Source organism: Hyperolius riggenbachi, chromosome 8 (genome assembly GCF_040937935.1).
Source record: "Hyperolius riggenbachi isolate aHypRig1 chromosome 8, aHypRig1.pri, whole genome shotgun sequence".
Classification (NCBI taxonomy): domain Eukaryota; kingdom Metazoa; phylum Chordata; class Amphibia; order Anura; family Hyperoliidae; genus Hyperolius; species Hyperolius riggenbachi.
This window is the reverse complement of record NC_090653.1, coordinates 10121440-10137801: the sequence shown is the minus strand read 5'-3', so window position 1 is coordinate 10137801 and position 16362 is coordinate 10121440. Positions and strand designations below refer to the sequence as shown.

Sequence of the window (16362 nt, the reverse complement as noted above, 5' to 3'; positions counted from 1 at the left end):
GTTTTTTCCCATTACCAATTTTTGAGGGGTATTTTATTAGTCATTTTTTGCATCAGAGAACGCAAATAAACGGAAATCGGAAAAACAGAATTTGGAAAAACGGAAATCGCGAAAAATGGAAAATCAATCTTGTGTTTGCTCTAAAATGACCAGTGTGATCGGATTTTTTGCAGATAAATTCTGCCTTCTCTGATTGGTCCAGTGCTTCTGACTCCTGTGATTATGGTAAATCAGATTTACCCAGAATTACAATTTCCATTTTCAGATTTCCGATCAGAAATGCTTAAAATTTCAATTCCACAGAATCCGAATTGGCATATAGGATACTATAGGTCACAATCTTGAAAAAACAAAAAATTAAAGATATCCCCTAATGGTGGCCACAATAAATATTTTGATGTTCCTATTTTTTTTTTTTTTATATAAAAATGGTTGGTTGTATAGAATTCAATTGAGGAATGTGATCAAATTTCCTGTTTTTTCCCCAGTAATTTTTTGATCCGCCGTGGTGAAAAATTACGATCAATTTTTCAAAAAATGTAACGGTGTAGGATAAATGGTGGGCAGCAGGGTTATGTAGCGGTTAGCGCTCTCACCTTGCAGATAATCCCAGCCAGGGCACTATCTATAAGATGTTTGTATGTTCTCCCTGTGTCTGCGTGGGTTTCCTCCGGGCACTCTGGTTTTTCAGCCCACCTCCCAAAAACATACAGATAAGTTAATCAACTTCCTCCAAAAACTGGCTTTAGATCAGCCATGCTCACCCCCATGGTTCCTTGAGAACTTTGCAGGGCTTCCCTGGCGTTTTTACCCGGAGAGCCATTTCAGGAAGGTTGGGAACATTGCAAAATACCGTCCCTGGCTTGTCAATGTCCTCTTCACTCACTGATTTGAAGACGTGACAAAAAAGCGTGAGCGGAACGTGAAAAATCTCCGCTCCACTAGCAGGCCAGTGTGGCTGTCAGTTCTGGGATCTCAGTGGTGTTGACATATTGCAATTAAAAGGGAAAGTAGTTTTTACAATAATAAGCTATGGTTAAAATCAGTGCAGCAGTAATATCGGTTTATAGCAGTTTTCAGTGAAATCTGAATTTTTCTGTATGTCATACTGTAAATGGAACTTTCTGAAATGTTGACGATGAGTTGCCATTCTCAGTATTACCTGATGGTGTCGCTGGTCAGCATTCCGTAGGAGTAGAAGAAGGGGTTGTACGGGATGTCCTGGCCCCGCAGGTTAAACAGCCCTACAGAGCAGAAGACACATTGTAGCTGAAAGCAATGACTCGTATATTCTATCATTTCTATTATATAATTCTATTACATATCGGTAACAAAGAGAGGTCAGTGAGGGGTTACTGTAATAAGTCTTTCTTGTGGGTAAATTTCATGCAAATTATCTGCAGCTCTATTTGGGTGAATCAAATGTACTTCCTAATGAATTTTCCTGGCCCGATTCCAATCCAATTCCATATATCGCATTTGATGCACATGTGATGTAGTTGACAAGACAACACACAGAACATTTATATTGCGCTTTTCTCCTGGCGAACTCAAAGCGACAGTGCTGCAGCCACTAGGGGGTGCTCTATAGGCAGTAGCAGTGTTAGGTCAGAGCTGCAGCCACTAGGGGGCGCTCTATTGGCAGTAGTAGTGTTAGGTCAGAGCTGCAGCCACTAGGGGGCGCTCTATAGGCAGTAGCAGTGTTAGGCCAGAGCTGCAGCCACTACGGGGGGCTCTATAGGCAGTAGCAGTGTTAGGCCAGAGCTGCAGCCACTAGGGGGTGCTCTATAGGCAGTAGCAGTGTTAGGCCAGAGCTGCAGCCACTACGGGGGGCTCTATAGGCAGTAGCAGTGTTAGGCCGGAGCTGCAGCCACTAGGGAGCGCTCTATAGGCAGTAGCAGTGTTAAGCCAGAGCTGCAGCCACTAGGGGGAGCTCTATAGGCAGTAGCAGTGTTAGGCCGGAGCTGCAGCCACTAGGGGGCACTCTATAGGCAGTAGCAGTGTTAGGCCAGAGCTGGAGCCACTAGGGAGCGCTCTATAGGCAGTAGCAGTGTTAGGCCAGAGCTTCAGCCACTAGGGGGTGCTCTATAGGCAGTAGCAGTGTTAGGCCAGAGCTGCAGCCACTAGGGGGCACTCTATAGGCAGTAGCAGTGTTAGGCCGGAGCTGCAGCCACTAGGGAGCGCTCTATAGGCAGTAGCAGTGTTAAGCCAGAGCTGCAGCCACTAGGGGACGCTCTATAGGCAGTAGCAGGGTTAGGCCAGAGCTGCAGCCACTAGGGGTGCTCTATAGGCAGTAGCAGTGTTAGGCCAGAGCTGCAGCCACTAGGGGGTGCTCTATAGGCAGTAGCAGTGTTAGACCAGAGCTGCAGCCACTAGGGGGCGCTCTATAGGCAGTAGCAGTGTTAGACCAGAGCTGCAGCCACTAGGGGGCGCTCTATAGGCAGTAGCAGTGTTAGGCCAGAGCTGCAGCCACTAGGGGGAGCTCTATAGGCAGTAGCAGTGTTAGGTCGGAGCTGCAGCCACTAGGGGGCGCTCTATAGGCAGTAGCAGTGTTAGGCCGGAGCCGCAGCTACTAGGGGGCTCTCTATAGGCAGTAGCAGTGTTAGGCCGGAGCTGCAGCCACTAGGGGGCACTCTATAGGCAGTAGCAGTGTTAGGCCAGAGCTGGAGCCACTAGGGAGCGCTCTATAGGCAGTGGCAGTGTTAGGCCAGAGCTTCAGCCACTAGGGGGTGCTCTATAGGCAGTAGCAGTGTTAGGCCAGAGCTGCAGCCACTAGGGGGCACTCTATAGGCAGTAGCAGTGTTAGGCCGGAGCTGCAGCCACTAGGGAGCGCTCTATAGGCAGTAGCAGTGTTAAGCCAGAGCTGCAGCCACTAGGGGACGCTCTATAGGCAGTAGCAGGGTTAGGCCAGAGCTGCAGCCACTAGGGGTGCTCTATAGGCAGTAGCAGTGTTAGGCCAGAGCTGCAGCCACTAGGGGGTGCTCTATAGGCAGTAGCAGTGTTAGACCAGAGCTGCAGCCACTAGGGGGCGCTCTATAGGCAGTAGCAGTGTTAGACCAGAGCTGCAGCCACTAGGGGGCGCTCTATAGGCAGTAGCAGTGTTAGGCCAGAGCTGCAGCCACTAGGGGGAGCTCTATAGGCAGTAGCAGTGTTAGGTCGGAGCTGCAGCCACTAGGGGGCGCTCTATAGGCAGTAGCAGTGTTAGGCCGGAGCCGCAGCTACTAGGGGGCTCTCTATAGGCAGTAGCAGTGTTAGGCCAGAGCTGCAGCCACTAGGGGGTGCTCTATAGGCAATAGCAGTGTTAGGCCAGAGCTGCAGCCACTAGGGAGCGCTCTATAGGCAGTAGCAGTGTTAGGCCAGAGCTGCAGCCACTAGGGGACGCTCTATAGGCAGTAGCAGTGTTAGGCCAGAGCTGCAGCCACTAGGGGTGCTCTATAGGCAGTAGCAGTGTTAGGCCAGAGCTGCAGCCACTAGGGGTGCTCTATAGGCAGTAGCAGTGTTAGGCCAGAGCTGCAGCCTCTAGGGGGCTCTCTATAGGCAGTAGCAGTGTTAGGCCAGAGCTGCAGCCACTAGGGGGTGCTCTATAGGCAATAGCAGTGTTAGGCCAGAGCTGCAGCCACTAGGGAGCGCTCTATAGGCAGTAGCAGTGTTAGGCCAGAGCTGCAGCCACTAGGGGACGCTCTATAGGCAGTAGCAGTGTTAGGCCAGAGCTGCAGCCACTAGGGGTGCTCTATAGGCAGTAGCAGTGTTAGGCCAGAGCTGCAGACACTAGGGGGCGCTCTATAGGCAGTAGCAGTGTTAGGCCAGAGCTGCAGCCACTAGGGGACGCTCTATAGGCAGTAGCAGTGTTAGGCCAGAGCTGCAGCCACTAGGGGGCACTCTATAGGCAGTAGCAGTGTTAGACCAGAGCTGCAGCCACTAGGGGGCACTCTATATTTTACATTTTAAAATTTTTGCCCATAGTGCCCCTTTAATGTTTTTTTTGTCAAGAAAAATGTTCATAAACATTTGAATTCCAACGATTGTGATCAGTGAATTGCTTGGAGGATTGCAATGGCCATACATTTTTCCCAGTTTTAAGATTTCCACTAGTTTTGTAATTTGGATGCTAAGATTTAGAGAAAAACTTAAGTGTCCTAAAAAAAATGACTTGTACTCACCCGGGGCTCCCCTCAGCCCCCTGCAGGTGAACGATGCCCTCGCCGTGTCTCTCCGATGCAGCTGGACTCGCCGGCGGCCACTTCCGGTTCGGCCGTCACCGGCCGACAGGCTGGGAACGCGGCTGATTAGCCGCGTTCCCGGCCGCAATAGCATTATAGAGGGTGCTATTGCGGCCGGGAACGCGGCTACTCAGCCGCGTTCCCAGCCTGTCGGCCGGTGACGGCGCAGCCGGAAGTGGCCGCTGGCGAGTCCAGCTGCATCGGAGAGACACGGCGAGGGCACCGTTCAGCTGCAGGGGGCTGAGGGGAGCCCCGGGTGAGTACAAGTTATTTTTTTTAGGACACTTAAGTATTCCTTTAAGTCAGTCTTTAAAATGAAGTGTTGTTTTTTGTGTAAGAGGAGTGCTCCACCTGCTGGTTACAAATGATAGGAAAGAAAAAGAACATGTAACATTTCCCTCTTTTCTCAGTAGTATATATATATATATATATATATATATATATATATATATATATATATATATATATATATATATATATATATATATATATCTCTATCTAAAAAAAAAAAGGTTCTCTTCTTTTTACTCTCTTTGTATGGTTATATAACTAATAAAATAAGTAATCATAATAATAATAATCTAGATAAAGGATTTAAGAAATGTTGCGAGTTCCCTTTAACCAATAATCTTATGAATGGAAGATATTTGCTGTTTGTTCTCATCCTGTTTCCTATTGGCTGCGGCTCACTTACAGGCAGGGCTGGATTTGGGGAAAGGCCCCCAAGACTGGTGCCTAGGGCGTCAGAATCCACCAGAAGGTGAGGGGCGGGTGGTGACAGGTTGACTTCACCTGTCACCAGCCCTGAAATCTGCTTCCTAAGTCCGCAGCATCCACATCACCGCTGCTACACAGCGCTTCCTGTTACAGCGCTAATCCTCTTCCTGCTCAGCCGCCCCTCCCCCTTCCCAGAGAGTAGGAGCCGGTGCGAATGTCCATCTTCATCCTCTCTTCCCCCCTCAGTCACTCGCAGAGCGGGAGTCAGTCACCGAACTTTCAGCGCTGAAGATTCCTCTGTCTCACTGTCACATGTAAGAGACGCTGACTGGATTGAGAGATGCACTGCAAAGTTCAGTGACTGACTCCCGCTCTGCGAGTGACTGAGGGGGGAAGAGAGGATGAAGAAATCCGCACCGGCTGCTGGGGGAGGGGGTCGGCTAGAGGTGATGGGGACAGAATCGAGCTTCCTACACTTAGGGGGAGGGGGGTTACTTGTGGACGGCATTGGCAGCCTATACTAAGGGAGGTGGGGACAGCATCTGGCCACATATACTGAGGGGGAACATCATCTGGCTACCTATACTAAGGGGGGCAGCATCTGGCTGCCTATAATAAAAGGGGGACAGCATCTGGCTACCTATACTAAGGGGGGCAGCATCTGGCTACATATACTAAGGGGGCAGCATCTGGCTACATATACTAAGGGGGCAGCATCTGGCTACCTATACTAAGGGGGGCAGCATCTGGCTACATATACTAAGGGGGCAGCATCTGGCTACATATACTAAGGGGGCAGCATCTGGCTACATATACTAAGGGGGGCAGCATCTGGCTACCTATACTAAGGGGGGGTGGGCAGCATCTGGCTACATATACTAAGGGGGGCAGCATCTGGCTACCTATACTAAGGAGGGGTGGGCAGCATCTGGCTGCCTATAATAAATGGGGGACAGCATCTGGCTACCTATACTAAGGGGGGCAGCATCTGGCTGCCTATACTAAGGGGGGCAGCATCTGGCTACCTATACTAAGGGGGGGGGGGGCAGCATCTGGCTACCTATACTAAGGGGGGGGGCAGCATCTGGCTGCCTATAATAAATGGGGGACAGCATCTGGCTACCTATACTAAGGGGGGCAGCATCTGGCTACCTATACTAAGGGGGGGTGGGCAGCATCTGGCTGCCTATAATAAAAGGGGGACAGCATCTGGCTACATATACTAAGAGGGGGGAGGAACACAACATTTGGGTAAGGAAGAAGAGGGTCCCAGGCAGCAGTGAGGGGTCTGAATATGCTCAGTACAGGAACAGTGGACAACAGGATGATCTATTAAAGGACAACTGTAAAGAAAGGGATATGGATGCTTCCATATTTATTTCCTTTTAAACAATACCAGTTGCCTGGCAGCCCTGCTGATTTATTTGGCTGCAGTAGTGTCTGAATCACACCAGAAACAAGCATGCAGCTAATCTTGCACAGATCTGACAATAATGTCAGAAACCTAATTTGCTGCATGCTTGTTCAGGGGCTATGACTAGAAGTATTAGAGGCAGAGGATCAGCAGGATAGCCAGGCAACTGGTATTGCTTAAAATGAAATAAATATGACAGCCTCCCTATCCATCTAGTTACAGTTGTCCTTTAAGGTATTTTTTGTGTAATGTTCACTTTAAGACTTTTTGCTTGGGGAAAGTGTAAGTTTGGGGGTGAGATGTTGGTAGCGGTGGTGGTGGGGGGGAGTGGGTTTTTTTTTTGGGGGGGGGGGGTTAGGGGGCGGCTGGTGGCAGTGGGCCTTGGGCGGTAAAAGGTACAAATCCGGCCCTGCTTACAGGCGGTCTCCTCCAGCGCGGACAGCAGGACGGCGGTCGGCTTCTGCAAATGTTTTTCCATCTGATCCCAGATATTCGTCACCTTCTGCTGCCAAGTGCTGCCTGCAACACAGAGGCGAGATAAGGTCACATGACCGCGTTCTCGAGATGACTAAAATGTTAAGATTACTGCTACTTACATTCAGGGAACAATTTTCCCCAAAGAAACCAGTTTTCACAGATTAAAACATAAATAAAAAACAAATGCATGCATGTGAAAAATCATATAAAGCCTACACTGAATTAAAAATATTACAAAGACTATATTCAAATATTGAAACGAAAAAAAAATATTAAATAAGTGAATGATTGTTTGATATATGAAAAATAGACCTTATGCTCATTTTGACTTTGATGCCAGCAATGTGATTTAAAAAAATACACCTGGAGAGATACCTCATCCTATATAATAATGTGTCCCTGTGTACACCTGTCTGTGTCCCTGGGTCCGTGTGTTTGCGCTGCTGCACATTTGCACATGGACAGCCGTTGGACTAGACGAGGACGGGCCAGGCGGGCCGGTGCGCACATGCACACTAACATGCGGGGGCGGCAGGACTGAGACCTAGAGCCCCTTTTTAAACGGACTTAGGTCCCCTAGTGGCTAAATCATTTATTCACAACAGATAAAACAATATAACAGCACACCAGAGAGGCAGAGTTTTTCAGAGGTTAAAAATGGGGAGGGGTACTCCATTCTGTGAAAAAGTGCAGCAATTCCTGCAGGATTGCCTGCAGCTACACGGGAGGGGGAATCCTCATTGGGACCCTGAGGCTTCCCCTCCCGAGGTGAGTATCCCATAGAGGAGGGTTTTTTTTTGTTACAGGGTCTCTTTAAGAATACCTTTATTCAATGTAAAATTGCAAAGGATTTGGGGATTTAGAATAAATATCAATATTAGGGGCTTGATTCACAAAAGAGTGCTAACTGTTAGCACGGGCGTTTTCGCGCGAATTTTCGCATTGCGCGCAATCGCGAATTTTCGCGTGAAACGATAACGTTTTCGCGCGCAAACGCGAATATTACAGCGAAATCGATATCGTTTTCGCGTGAAAATTCGCGTTTGCGCGCGAAAACATAATTGTTTTGCGTGAAAATTCACGATCGCGCGCAATGCGAAAATTCGCGCGAAAACGGCCGTGCTAACAGTTAGCACTCTTTTGTGAATCAAGCCCTAGGACTTTTCAGAGATATCTCTGTATTCAACTACCTAACAACTGCGTCACGCCAATGGGCGTGACCGGGGCGGCAGCCCCAGGACTACCTAATGCCAAATGGAGTCAAGTTCTAGGGCCGGCTATTGCAGGAGATTGTGTGCGGACGCGCACATCTCCGCTTGGGAGGCGGAGCTCTGCTCCACCTTCAGTCTCTCAGCAACAATCGCCGCTCGGAGGCTGTTAAACGGCAAAACCGCAGTCTAATAACTGTGTACAGCGCTGCGATCAGCAGCAGCGCTGTACTGGAGACAGCCGCGTGACACAGCTGTCCCCCTAAGGCACGAGAGCGATTGCCTCTCATAGGCAGAAGCCTATGACAGCTGATCGCTAGAGATGGGCCGAACGGTTCCAGGCGAACTTTGGGGGTTCGCATTCGCCTGCATCAGGCGAACTTTTGCGGAAGTTTGATTCGCCCCATAATGCTGTATATTTTTAGCCTCCATTTCACTGTCAGCAGACATGTTATTGTCAAACACACTGCTTTCAGTGCTAGAGAACCCGCCCTTCAAGCTAGGTCCTTTATACCATTTGACTCAGTTGTCTGGCTACACTAATTAGTTATAGGACAGCTGCTACACACTCTGCTAGGGAGATTTTAATTGGCCTCCCTGAGGGTCTCTTCTGCCAGGGAATTATACTATTTTAAAAACCAGTATACATCATACCATAGCTGGGAATACATACATGAGTATACATCATACCATAGCTGGGGATACATACATGAGTATACATCATACCATAGCTGGGAATCGAACCCAGATCTCACTGTGTGGTGGGCATGTCACCCTAAGCACTGTACCACTACAGAAGTAAGTGAAGCTAGCCTAAAATTTAACATTTATGCTCAATGCAATAGAACCATTAGGTTGCTTAAAGGAGAACTGTAGTGAGAGGTATATGGAGGCTGCCATATTGATTTCCTTTTAAGCTATACCAGTTGCCTGGCAGCCCTGCTGCTCTATTTGGCTGCAGTAGTGTGAATCACACCAGAAACAAGCATGCAGCTAATCTTGTCAGATCTTACAAAAATGTCAAACACAAGATCATACCATAGCTGGGAATCGAACCCAGATCTCACTGTGTGGTGGGCACATCACCCTAAGCACTGTACCACTACAGAAGTAAGTGAAGCTAGCCTAAAATTTAACATTTATGCTCAATGCAATAGAACCATTAGGTTGCTTAAAGGAGAACTGTAGTGAGAGGTATATGGAGGCTGCCATATTGATTTCCTTTTAAGCTATACCAGTTGCCTGGCAGCCCTGCTGATCTATTTGGCTGCAGTAATAATAATAATCCAAACATTTGTATAGTGCTTTTCTCCTGTCGGACTCAAAGCGCTCAAGAGCTGCAAGCCACAGGGACGCGCTCAAGAGGCCACCCTGCAGTGTTAGGGAGTCTTGCCTTGAACTCCTTACTGAATAGGTACTTGACCTAGCCAGGATTCAAACCCTGGTTTCCCATGTCAAAGGCAGAGCCCTTAACCAGTACACTATCCAGCCACTGTAGTGTGAATCACACCAGAAACAAGCATGCAGCTAATCTTGTCAGATCTTACAAAAATGTCAAACACCAGATCTGCTGCATGCTTGTTCAGGGTCTAGGGCTAAAAGTATTGGAGGCAGAGGATCTGCAGGATAGCCAGGTAACTGGTATTGCTTAAAAGGAAATCAATATGGTAGCCTCCATATACCTTTCACTACAGTTCTCCTTTAAGCAACCTAATGGTTCTATTGCATTGAGCATAAATGTTAAATTTTAGGCTAGCTTCACTTACTTCTGTAGTGGTACAGTGCTTAGGGTGACGTGCCCACCACACAGTGAGATCTGGGTTTGATTCCCAGCTATGGTATGATGTATACTCATGTATGTATCCCCAGCTATGGTATGATGTATACTCATGTATGTATCCCCAGCTATGGTATGATGTATACTGGTTTTTAAAATAGTATAATTCCCTGGCAGAAGAGACCCTCCTCCCTCCGGTAGAAGGGTGGAGGGTGGAGGCCAATTAAAATCTCCCTAGCAGAGTGTGTAGCAGCTGTCCCATAACTAATTAGTGTAGGCAGGCAAATGGTATAAAGGACCTTGCTTGGAGGAGGGAGGGTGGGCAGGTCCTCCAGCAGTGATGTGTATTTCACTCAATTAGGTGTGGCTCCAGGTATTAGAGCTTTTGAAACATGTTTTCTATCATTTTTCCAGTTGATAGAATTTTTTTAAACTTTCAAAGTTCGCCTCCCCATTGAAGTCTATTGCGGTTCGCGAACTTTTTCGCGAACCGAACCTTTCGCGGAAGTTCGCGAACCCAAAATCGGAGGTTCGGCCCAACTCTACTGATCGCCAGGATTGACTGGCTGGGGGGAGGGAGATGTTTAACAAAAATAAAAATAAATAAAAAGTAAAAAATAATAAGAAAATAAATAAACAAATATTTATTTAAAAAAATAAACACGGGGGGAGATCAGACCCCACCAACAGAGAGCTCTGTTGGTGGGCAGAAAAGGGGGGGGGGGGGGAAATCACTTGCGTGCTGAGTTGTGCAGCCCTGCAGCTTGGCCTTAAAGCTGCAGTGTCCATTTTCCACAAAAACGGCCTGCTCTTTAGCACTGTGGTCCTTAAGTGGTTAAGGGACACATTCTTTAGAGCAGTGGTTCCCAACCTTTTCCGGCCCGGGGAACACTGCCTGACCAAATTTTTCTCCGGGGAACGGCGCGGGGGGGGGGGGGGGGGGGGGCGGCGACGGGCGGAGTTGCGGCTGCATAGCTAGCATAGTTGCCCCAGTGTAGGGAGTTTAGTTGCCTCAGTATAGCCAGTATAGTGCCCCAGTATAGCCAGAATAGTGCCCCAGTATAGCCAGCATAGTGCCCCAGTATAGCCAGCATAGTGCCCCAGTATAGCTAGTATAGTGCCCCAGTATAGCTAGTATAGTGCCCCAGTATAGCCAGAATAGTGCCCCAGTATAGCCAGCATAGTGCCCCAGTATAGTGCCCCAGTATAGCCAGTATAGTGCCCCAGTATAGCCAGAATAGTGCCCCAGTATAGCCAGCATAGTGCCCCAGTATAGCTAGTATAGTGCCCCAGTATAGCCAGAATAGTGCCCCAGTATAGCCAGCATAGTGCCCCAGTATAGCCCCCCAGTATAGCTAGTATAGTGCCCCAGTATAGCCCCCCAGTATAGTGCCCCAGTATAGCCAGTATAGTGCCCCAGTATAGCCAGAATAGTGCCCCAGTATAGCCAGCATAGTGCCCCAGTATAGCCCCCCAGTATGGCTAGTATAGTGCCCCAGTATAGCCCCCCAGTATAGTGCCCCAGTATAGCCAGTATAGTGCCCCAGTATAGCCAGAATAGTGCCCCAGTATAGCCAGCATAGTGCCCCAGTATAGCCCCCCAGTATAGCTAGTATAGTGCCCCAGTATAGCCCCCCAGTATAGCCAGTATAGTGCCCCAGTATAGTGCCCAAGTATAGCTAGTATAGTGCCCCAGTATAGCCAGAATAGTACCCCAGTATAGTGCCCCAGTATAGCTAGTATAGTGCCCCAGTATAGCCAGTATAGTGCCCCAGTATAGCTAGAATAGTGCCCCAGTATAGCCAGTTTAGTGCCCCAGGATAGCCAGTATAGTACCCCAGAATAGTGCCCCAGTATAGCCAGTTTAGTGCCTCCCGCCCGTCCCCACGGCCAACGCTGTTATTACCTTAACAGCTGCCGCTCTCCCCTCTCCAGCGCGTGTATATTCTAGCAGCGTATCTCCGGCTGCTCTGTCTGTGTGATGCGGAAGGAAGCATCCGGGCAGCGGCTTCCTGTAACGGCGATATGTTACGCCGTTACTATGGGAACCGAGCCCTCCCTCCTTCCGCATCACACAGACAGAGCAGCCGGAGATACGCTGCTAGAATATACAGGCGCCGGAGAGGGGAGAGCGGCCGCTGCTATGCTAATAACAGCGGCGGCACGGGCGGGAGGGGGAGAAGAGGACGGCACACCAGGCAACGTTACGCGGCGTGCCGCGGAACACTGGTTGAAAAACACTGCTTTAGAGAACTGCATGCGCAGAATGCTTACAGCGACTGGTAACGCAAGCAAGACGGGGCGCTCGGAGGGGCTTTGCATGCGCAATTGTGCATGACTTCGGCTACAGTCACCGCTCTAACGGAGCCACCGGGGGCAGAACGGAGGGAGCCCGGAGGACGCAGAGGGATCTCACGGACTACGAGTGACTGCAGGAAGCACCAGGCAAGTTCATTTGGCCATTTTAGGGTCCTGCTTAGGGATCCCTTAAACTATATTTTTTCTGAGTTTAAAAACCATTTTTCCTTTGTATTTTTTTAACATAAATTTTTTACAACACTTTAAGGCCTTTTCTATTTTTTTTACGACTTATTTCCTCTGTTCCCTTTAAAGCCAATGGGTACCGTTTAAAAAAAGAAAAAGTCAGATACTCACCTAATGAGAGGGAAGGCTCGGTCCTAATGAGCCTTCCCTCTCCTCTCCCGGTGCCCTCGGTGCTGCGCTGGCTCCCCCGTTTGCATCCGCCGCCGCAGGGACTGCGGAGGTCTTCGGGAGCACTCGGGCTTCCGAAGACGGGCCGCTCCATACTACGCACGTGCGAGTGCATCATAGAGGGAGCTCGCGCATGCGTAGTATGGAGCGGCCCGTCTTCGGGAGCCCGAGTGCTCCCGAAGGCTTCCGAAAGCTCCCGAAGGCATGCGGAAGTGGCAGTATTTGACCGAACTGGTCGAATACTGCCACGGGGGATCCTGCGTGGGACCGGGCACCAGGAGAGGAGAGGGAAGGCTCATTAGGACCGAGCCTTCCCTCTCCTTAGGTGAGTATCTGACTTTTTCTTTTTTAATCCGGTAAACATTCACTTTAACATGCGTCGCAATTTTGGGACTATAGCATGTATGGGGGGCTTTGCTGTTACCCGCTAAAGTAGGCACAAAGTTACTGATTACTGTTCAAAACATAATCAAGATATCCGCAAAATTTCCCATTACGATTTTGCATTGTAATTGCGAATGATGATGCAAAGTTACAATTTGATACGCAACTCCTGCTCATGACTAACAATGAATGTGTTTTCCTACCCAGAAATTGTTCAGGCACGGAGTAAATCTCGTTATCGGGCAGAGGGGGGCGCTGGCTCCCCCACACTGTGTACACCAGATTGGTGGGTATGGAGCGGAGAACCCTCCCAGATCCGGCAAACAAGTTGCTGTAGGATTTCCATGAATCTGCAGAAAGAGAGAAAACAAACTGAACGCATATTGAGAAGCGGCTCAGATATATATATCTATACACAGCATGAGTGGGAGGCGGCAAAGCACAGAGTCATGTGACACATCACTGAAGTCCCACCCACCGAACTTACTGTATATAGACCACTGAGAATAAGCCACTCCCATAAGTATAATACAGTGCCTTAGCAATGTACTCATCGCCCTCTGTGCTGCCCTTGATGCATTACAAGATAGAGTGGAAGCTGATTTTTTTTGTCAGGTTAGCACTATTTCATTATTTCAGTTCCACAACATACTTGCCGATTTCTGAAGGTGGAAAATAACTGTGTGCTTAAAGTGAACTTTAAGTGAAAATAAACTGATAAGATAAACGATTGTAGCTATCCTCCTACTCCTAAAAATGACTTTTAGATATTGTACAGTTTTATGTTATGCTTAAATTTTTTTTTAAAAAGTGTCTGGTCTCAGCTCAATGAGGCCTCTTTCCACTAACTGCTGAAGGAGGGGAATTCACCGCCTGTCAGGTGCTCCCATCCACCGGCCGGATGCTTGCTAGCACTCGGCACAAGAGGTGGACAGGCAGACCTCCCATGAAGATCTGTGTGCGGCGGTTGCAACGCTCAGACACTACAAAATACTCTTTTTCCGCCAGTTAACGCCTCCACATGGTCTTACCAAATGCTTCCATATGGTGCTTGTGGCCAGCAATGGTGCTTATGGCCAGTAGTCAGGCAGTGGATCTGCGTGACAAATGAGTAGTTCAGCCTTCCATGGAAAAGAGGCCTAACACGCAGTCTGTCCTGTGTCTCAGAGAGCTAAAATATATGAATATTGAACTTTCTTTTATCTGTCCTCTGCACTCTGACGTTCTCTACCAGGAAAGTGTTTTATACCTGTAGCAGTAGGATAAGGGTATCATCCTGATTTAAAACTTCTTGTTTTATATCTGTAATTCCTTATCAGTGAGGGCCGCTATAGTCTGTGTGGGTCCCAGGGCTATGTCAGGGGCAGGGGGCTGGGAAAAAAGGGCGCATGCCGCTAGTGGACAAAAAGGGCGCCGCCATTCACTCCCATAATAAATAGCGTTTAATGGGCGCCGGGTAGGAAAAAAGGGCGCCGGAGCTAAATAAAGTTTATAAACGGCGCCAGGAGCTAAATAAAGTTTACAAACGGCGCCCGGAGCTGTTTAATGATTTATAACTGAACTTGTGGTGATTTACGTTTATAAAATGCACCCGTGCCGAATAACGTTTATGAAAATACTAAACATATTTATCTTATTTAAATAATTAAAACATTATTTAAAGTTTTATCCCTTACTGTTTGTAAAACATTATTATTCACAAAATAAAGCGATCAGTACGTAACGTAAATTGCAAAATATTTTTTTAATCCACAATTAGTAAAACATAATTATCCACATAATAAAGGGGGGTCTTAGGTTTAGGCACCAACAGGGGGGTCTTAGGTTTAGGCACCAACAGGGGGGTCTTAGGTTTAGGCATTAACAGGGGGGTCTTAGGTTTAGGCACCAACAGGGGGGTCTTAGGTTTAGGCATTAACAGGGGGGTCTTAGGTTTAGGCACCAACAGGGGGGTCTTAGGTTTAGGCACCAACAGGGGGGTCTTAGGTTTAGGCACCAACAGGGGGGTCTTAGGTTTAGGCACCAACAGGGGGGTCTAGGGGTTAGGGGTAGGTACAGGGAGGGTTACTTAGGCACCAACAGGGGGGGTCTTAGGTTTAGGCACCAACAGGGGGGTCTTAGGTTTAGGCACCAACAGGGGAGTCTAGGGGTTAGGGATAGGTACAGGTAGGGTTCTGTGTAAGAGTAGGCTTAGGTATAGTTTTAGTAAAATTTTAGTAATAATTACTAATGTATTACAACACTTATTACGAACGTAGTTATATTTATATCATCTTTATAAACAATATTTTCAGATTTTATTATAAGAACAAACCATAAATGACTGTTATTCACAATAATATACAATTATAACAATTAAACATATATTATTGGTTTTTTTATAAACGTAATTATAAGTTTAACTTTTGAAACAGGGAAGATTAACGTTTTCACAATTTCCGATTTCATAAACATTATTTAATGATTTATAATTTTGTTAAACATTATTTGTAAACGAAATATAGCACACTATATTTATAAACCCTATTAATGATTAATTATTATTTAGAGTTTACACCCCGCGCCCTTTTTGTCCAGGCGCCCTTTTTGTACGTACGCCAGGGGCAGTGCTAGGACCTCAAGTACTGTACACACATCCAGGTGAAAAGGTCGCCACTTTGAGAATCTGATCATAATTAAGCGGGCATATACTCCCAAAGACCAATTAGGCAACACATACCTCCAAATAACATAATCATGCAACATTTCCCCCACCACCTAATAACATAATTAGGCAGTGTGCCCATCTTCTCCCTCTCCTAAACCTGATTAGATGATATATCTAATGCTGCATACACACCTGAGATAAAAGTATTTGGAAAAGGCAAGATCACAGATCAATTTTACCCCATTCCATGTAGTATGGGAGCCATACTCTACACAGTCTATTCTATGGAGCTGCACTCCCCATCAGATAAAATCTTTGCAAGATGCTGCACACAAAGATGCTGTACACATGCAACAGATCAGTACCTGCAAGATCTCTTCCTGCAATAGATCCATTCCTGCAAAATGCATTCATAGTCTATGAGATCTGCAGATCATCATACACACCTTGTTTAACAGGCAATCATCTGCAGATCATCTGCAGATCAGATCCACCAGGATGGATTTTCAGATCTGCAGATGATTGCCAGATATGCAGATGAAGTCTGTTAAACAAGGTGTGTATGAGGATCTGCAGATCTCATAGACTATGAATGCATTTTGCAGGAATGGATCTATTGCAGGAAGAGATCTTTTGTAGATAATGATCTTTTGAATGTGTACAGCATCTGTGTGTGCAGCATCTTGCAAAGATTTTATCTGATGGGGAGTGCAGCTCCATAGAATAGACTGTGTAGAGTATGGCTCTCATACTACATGGAATGGGGTAAAATTGGTCTGTGATCTTGCCTTTTCCAAAGACTTTTA

At 47.4% G+C, this 16362-nt stretch overlaps 1 protein-coding gene across 2 annotated transcripts in view; it reads right to left on the bottom strand.

The window, feature by feature from the left end:
* Positions 1-16362, bottom strand: part of LOC137528026 (xaa-Pro aminopeptidase 2-like) — a 124793-nt gene that overhangs the window by 45954 nt on the left and 62477 nt on the right. For both annotated transcript variants that reach the window (XM_068249247.1, XM_068249246.1), the window contains exons 7-9: positions 13113-13259; positions 6769-6870; positions 1163-1244 (exon numbers count right to left, since the gene is read on the bottom strand). In XM_068249247.1, the coding sequence (XP_068105348.1) occupies positions 1163-1244; positions 6769-6870; positions 13113-13259 (331 nt within the window). The remainder of the gene's footprint in view (positions 1-1162; positions 1245-6768; positions 6871-13112; positions 13260-16362) is intronic.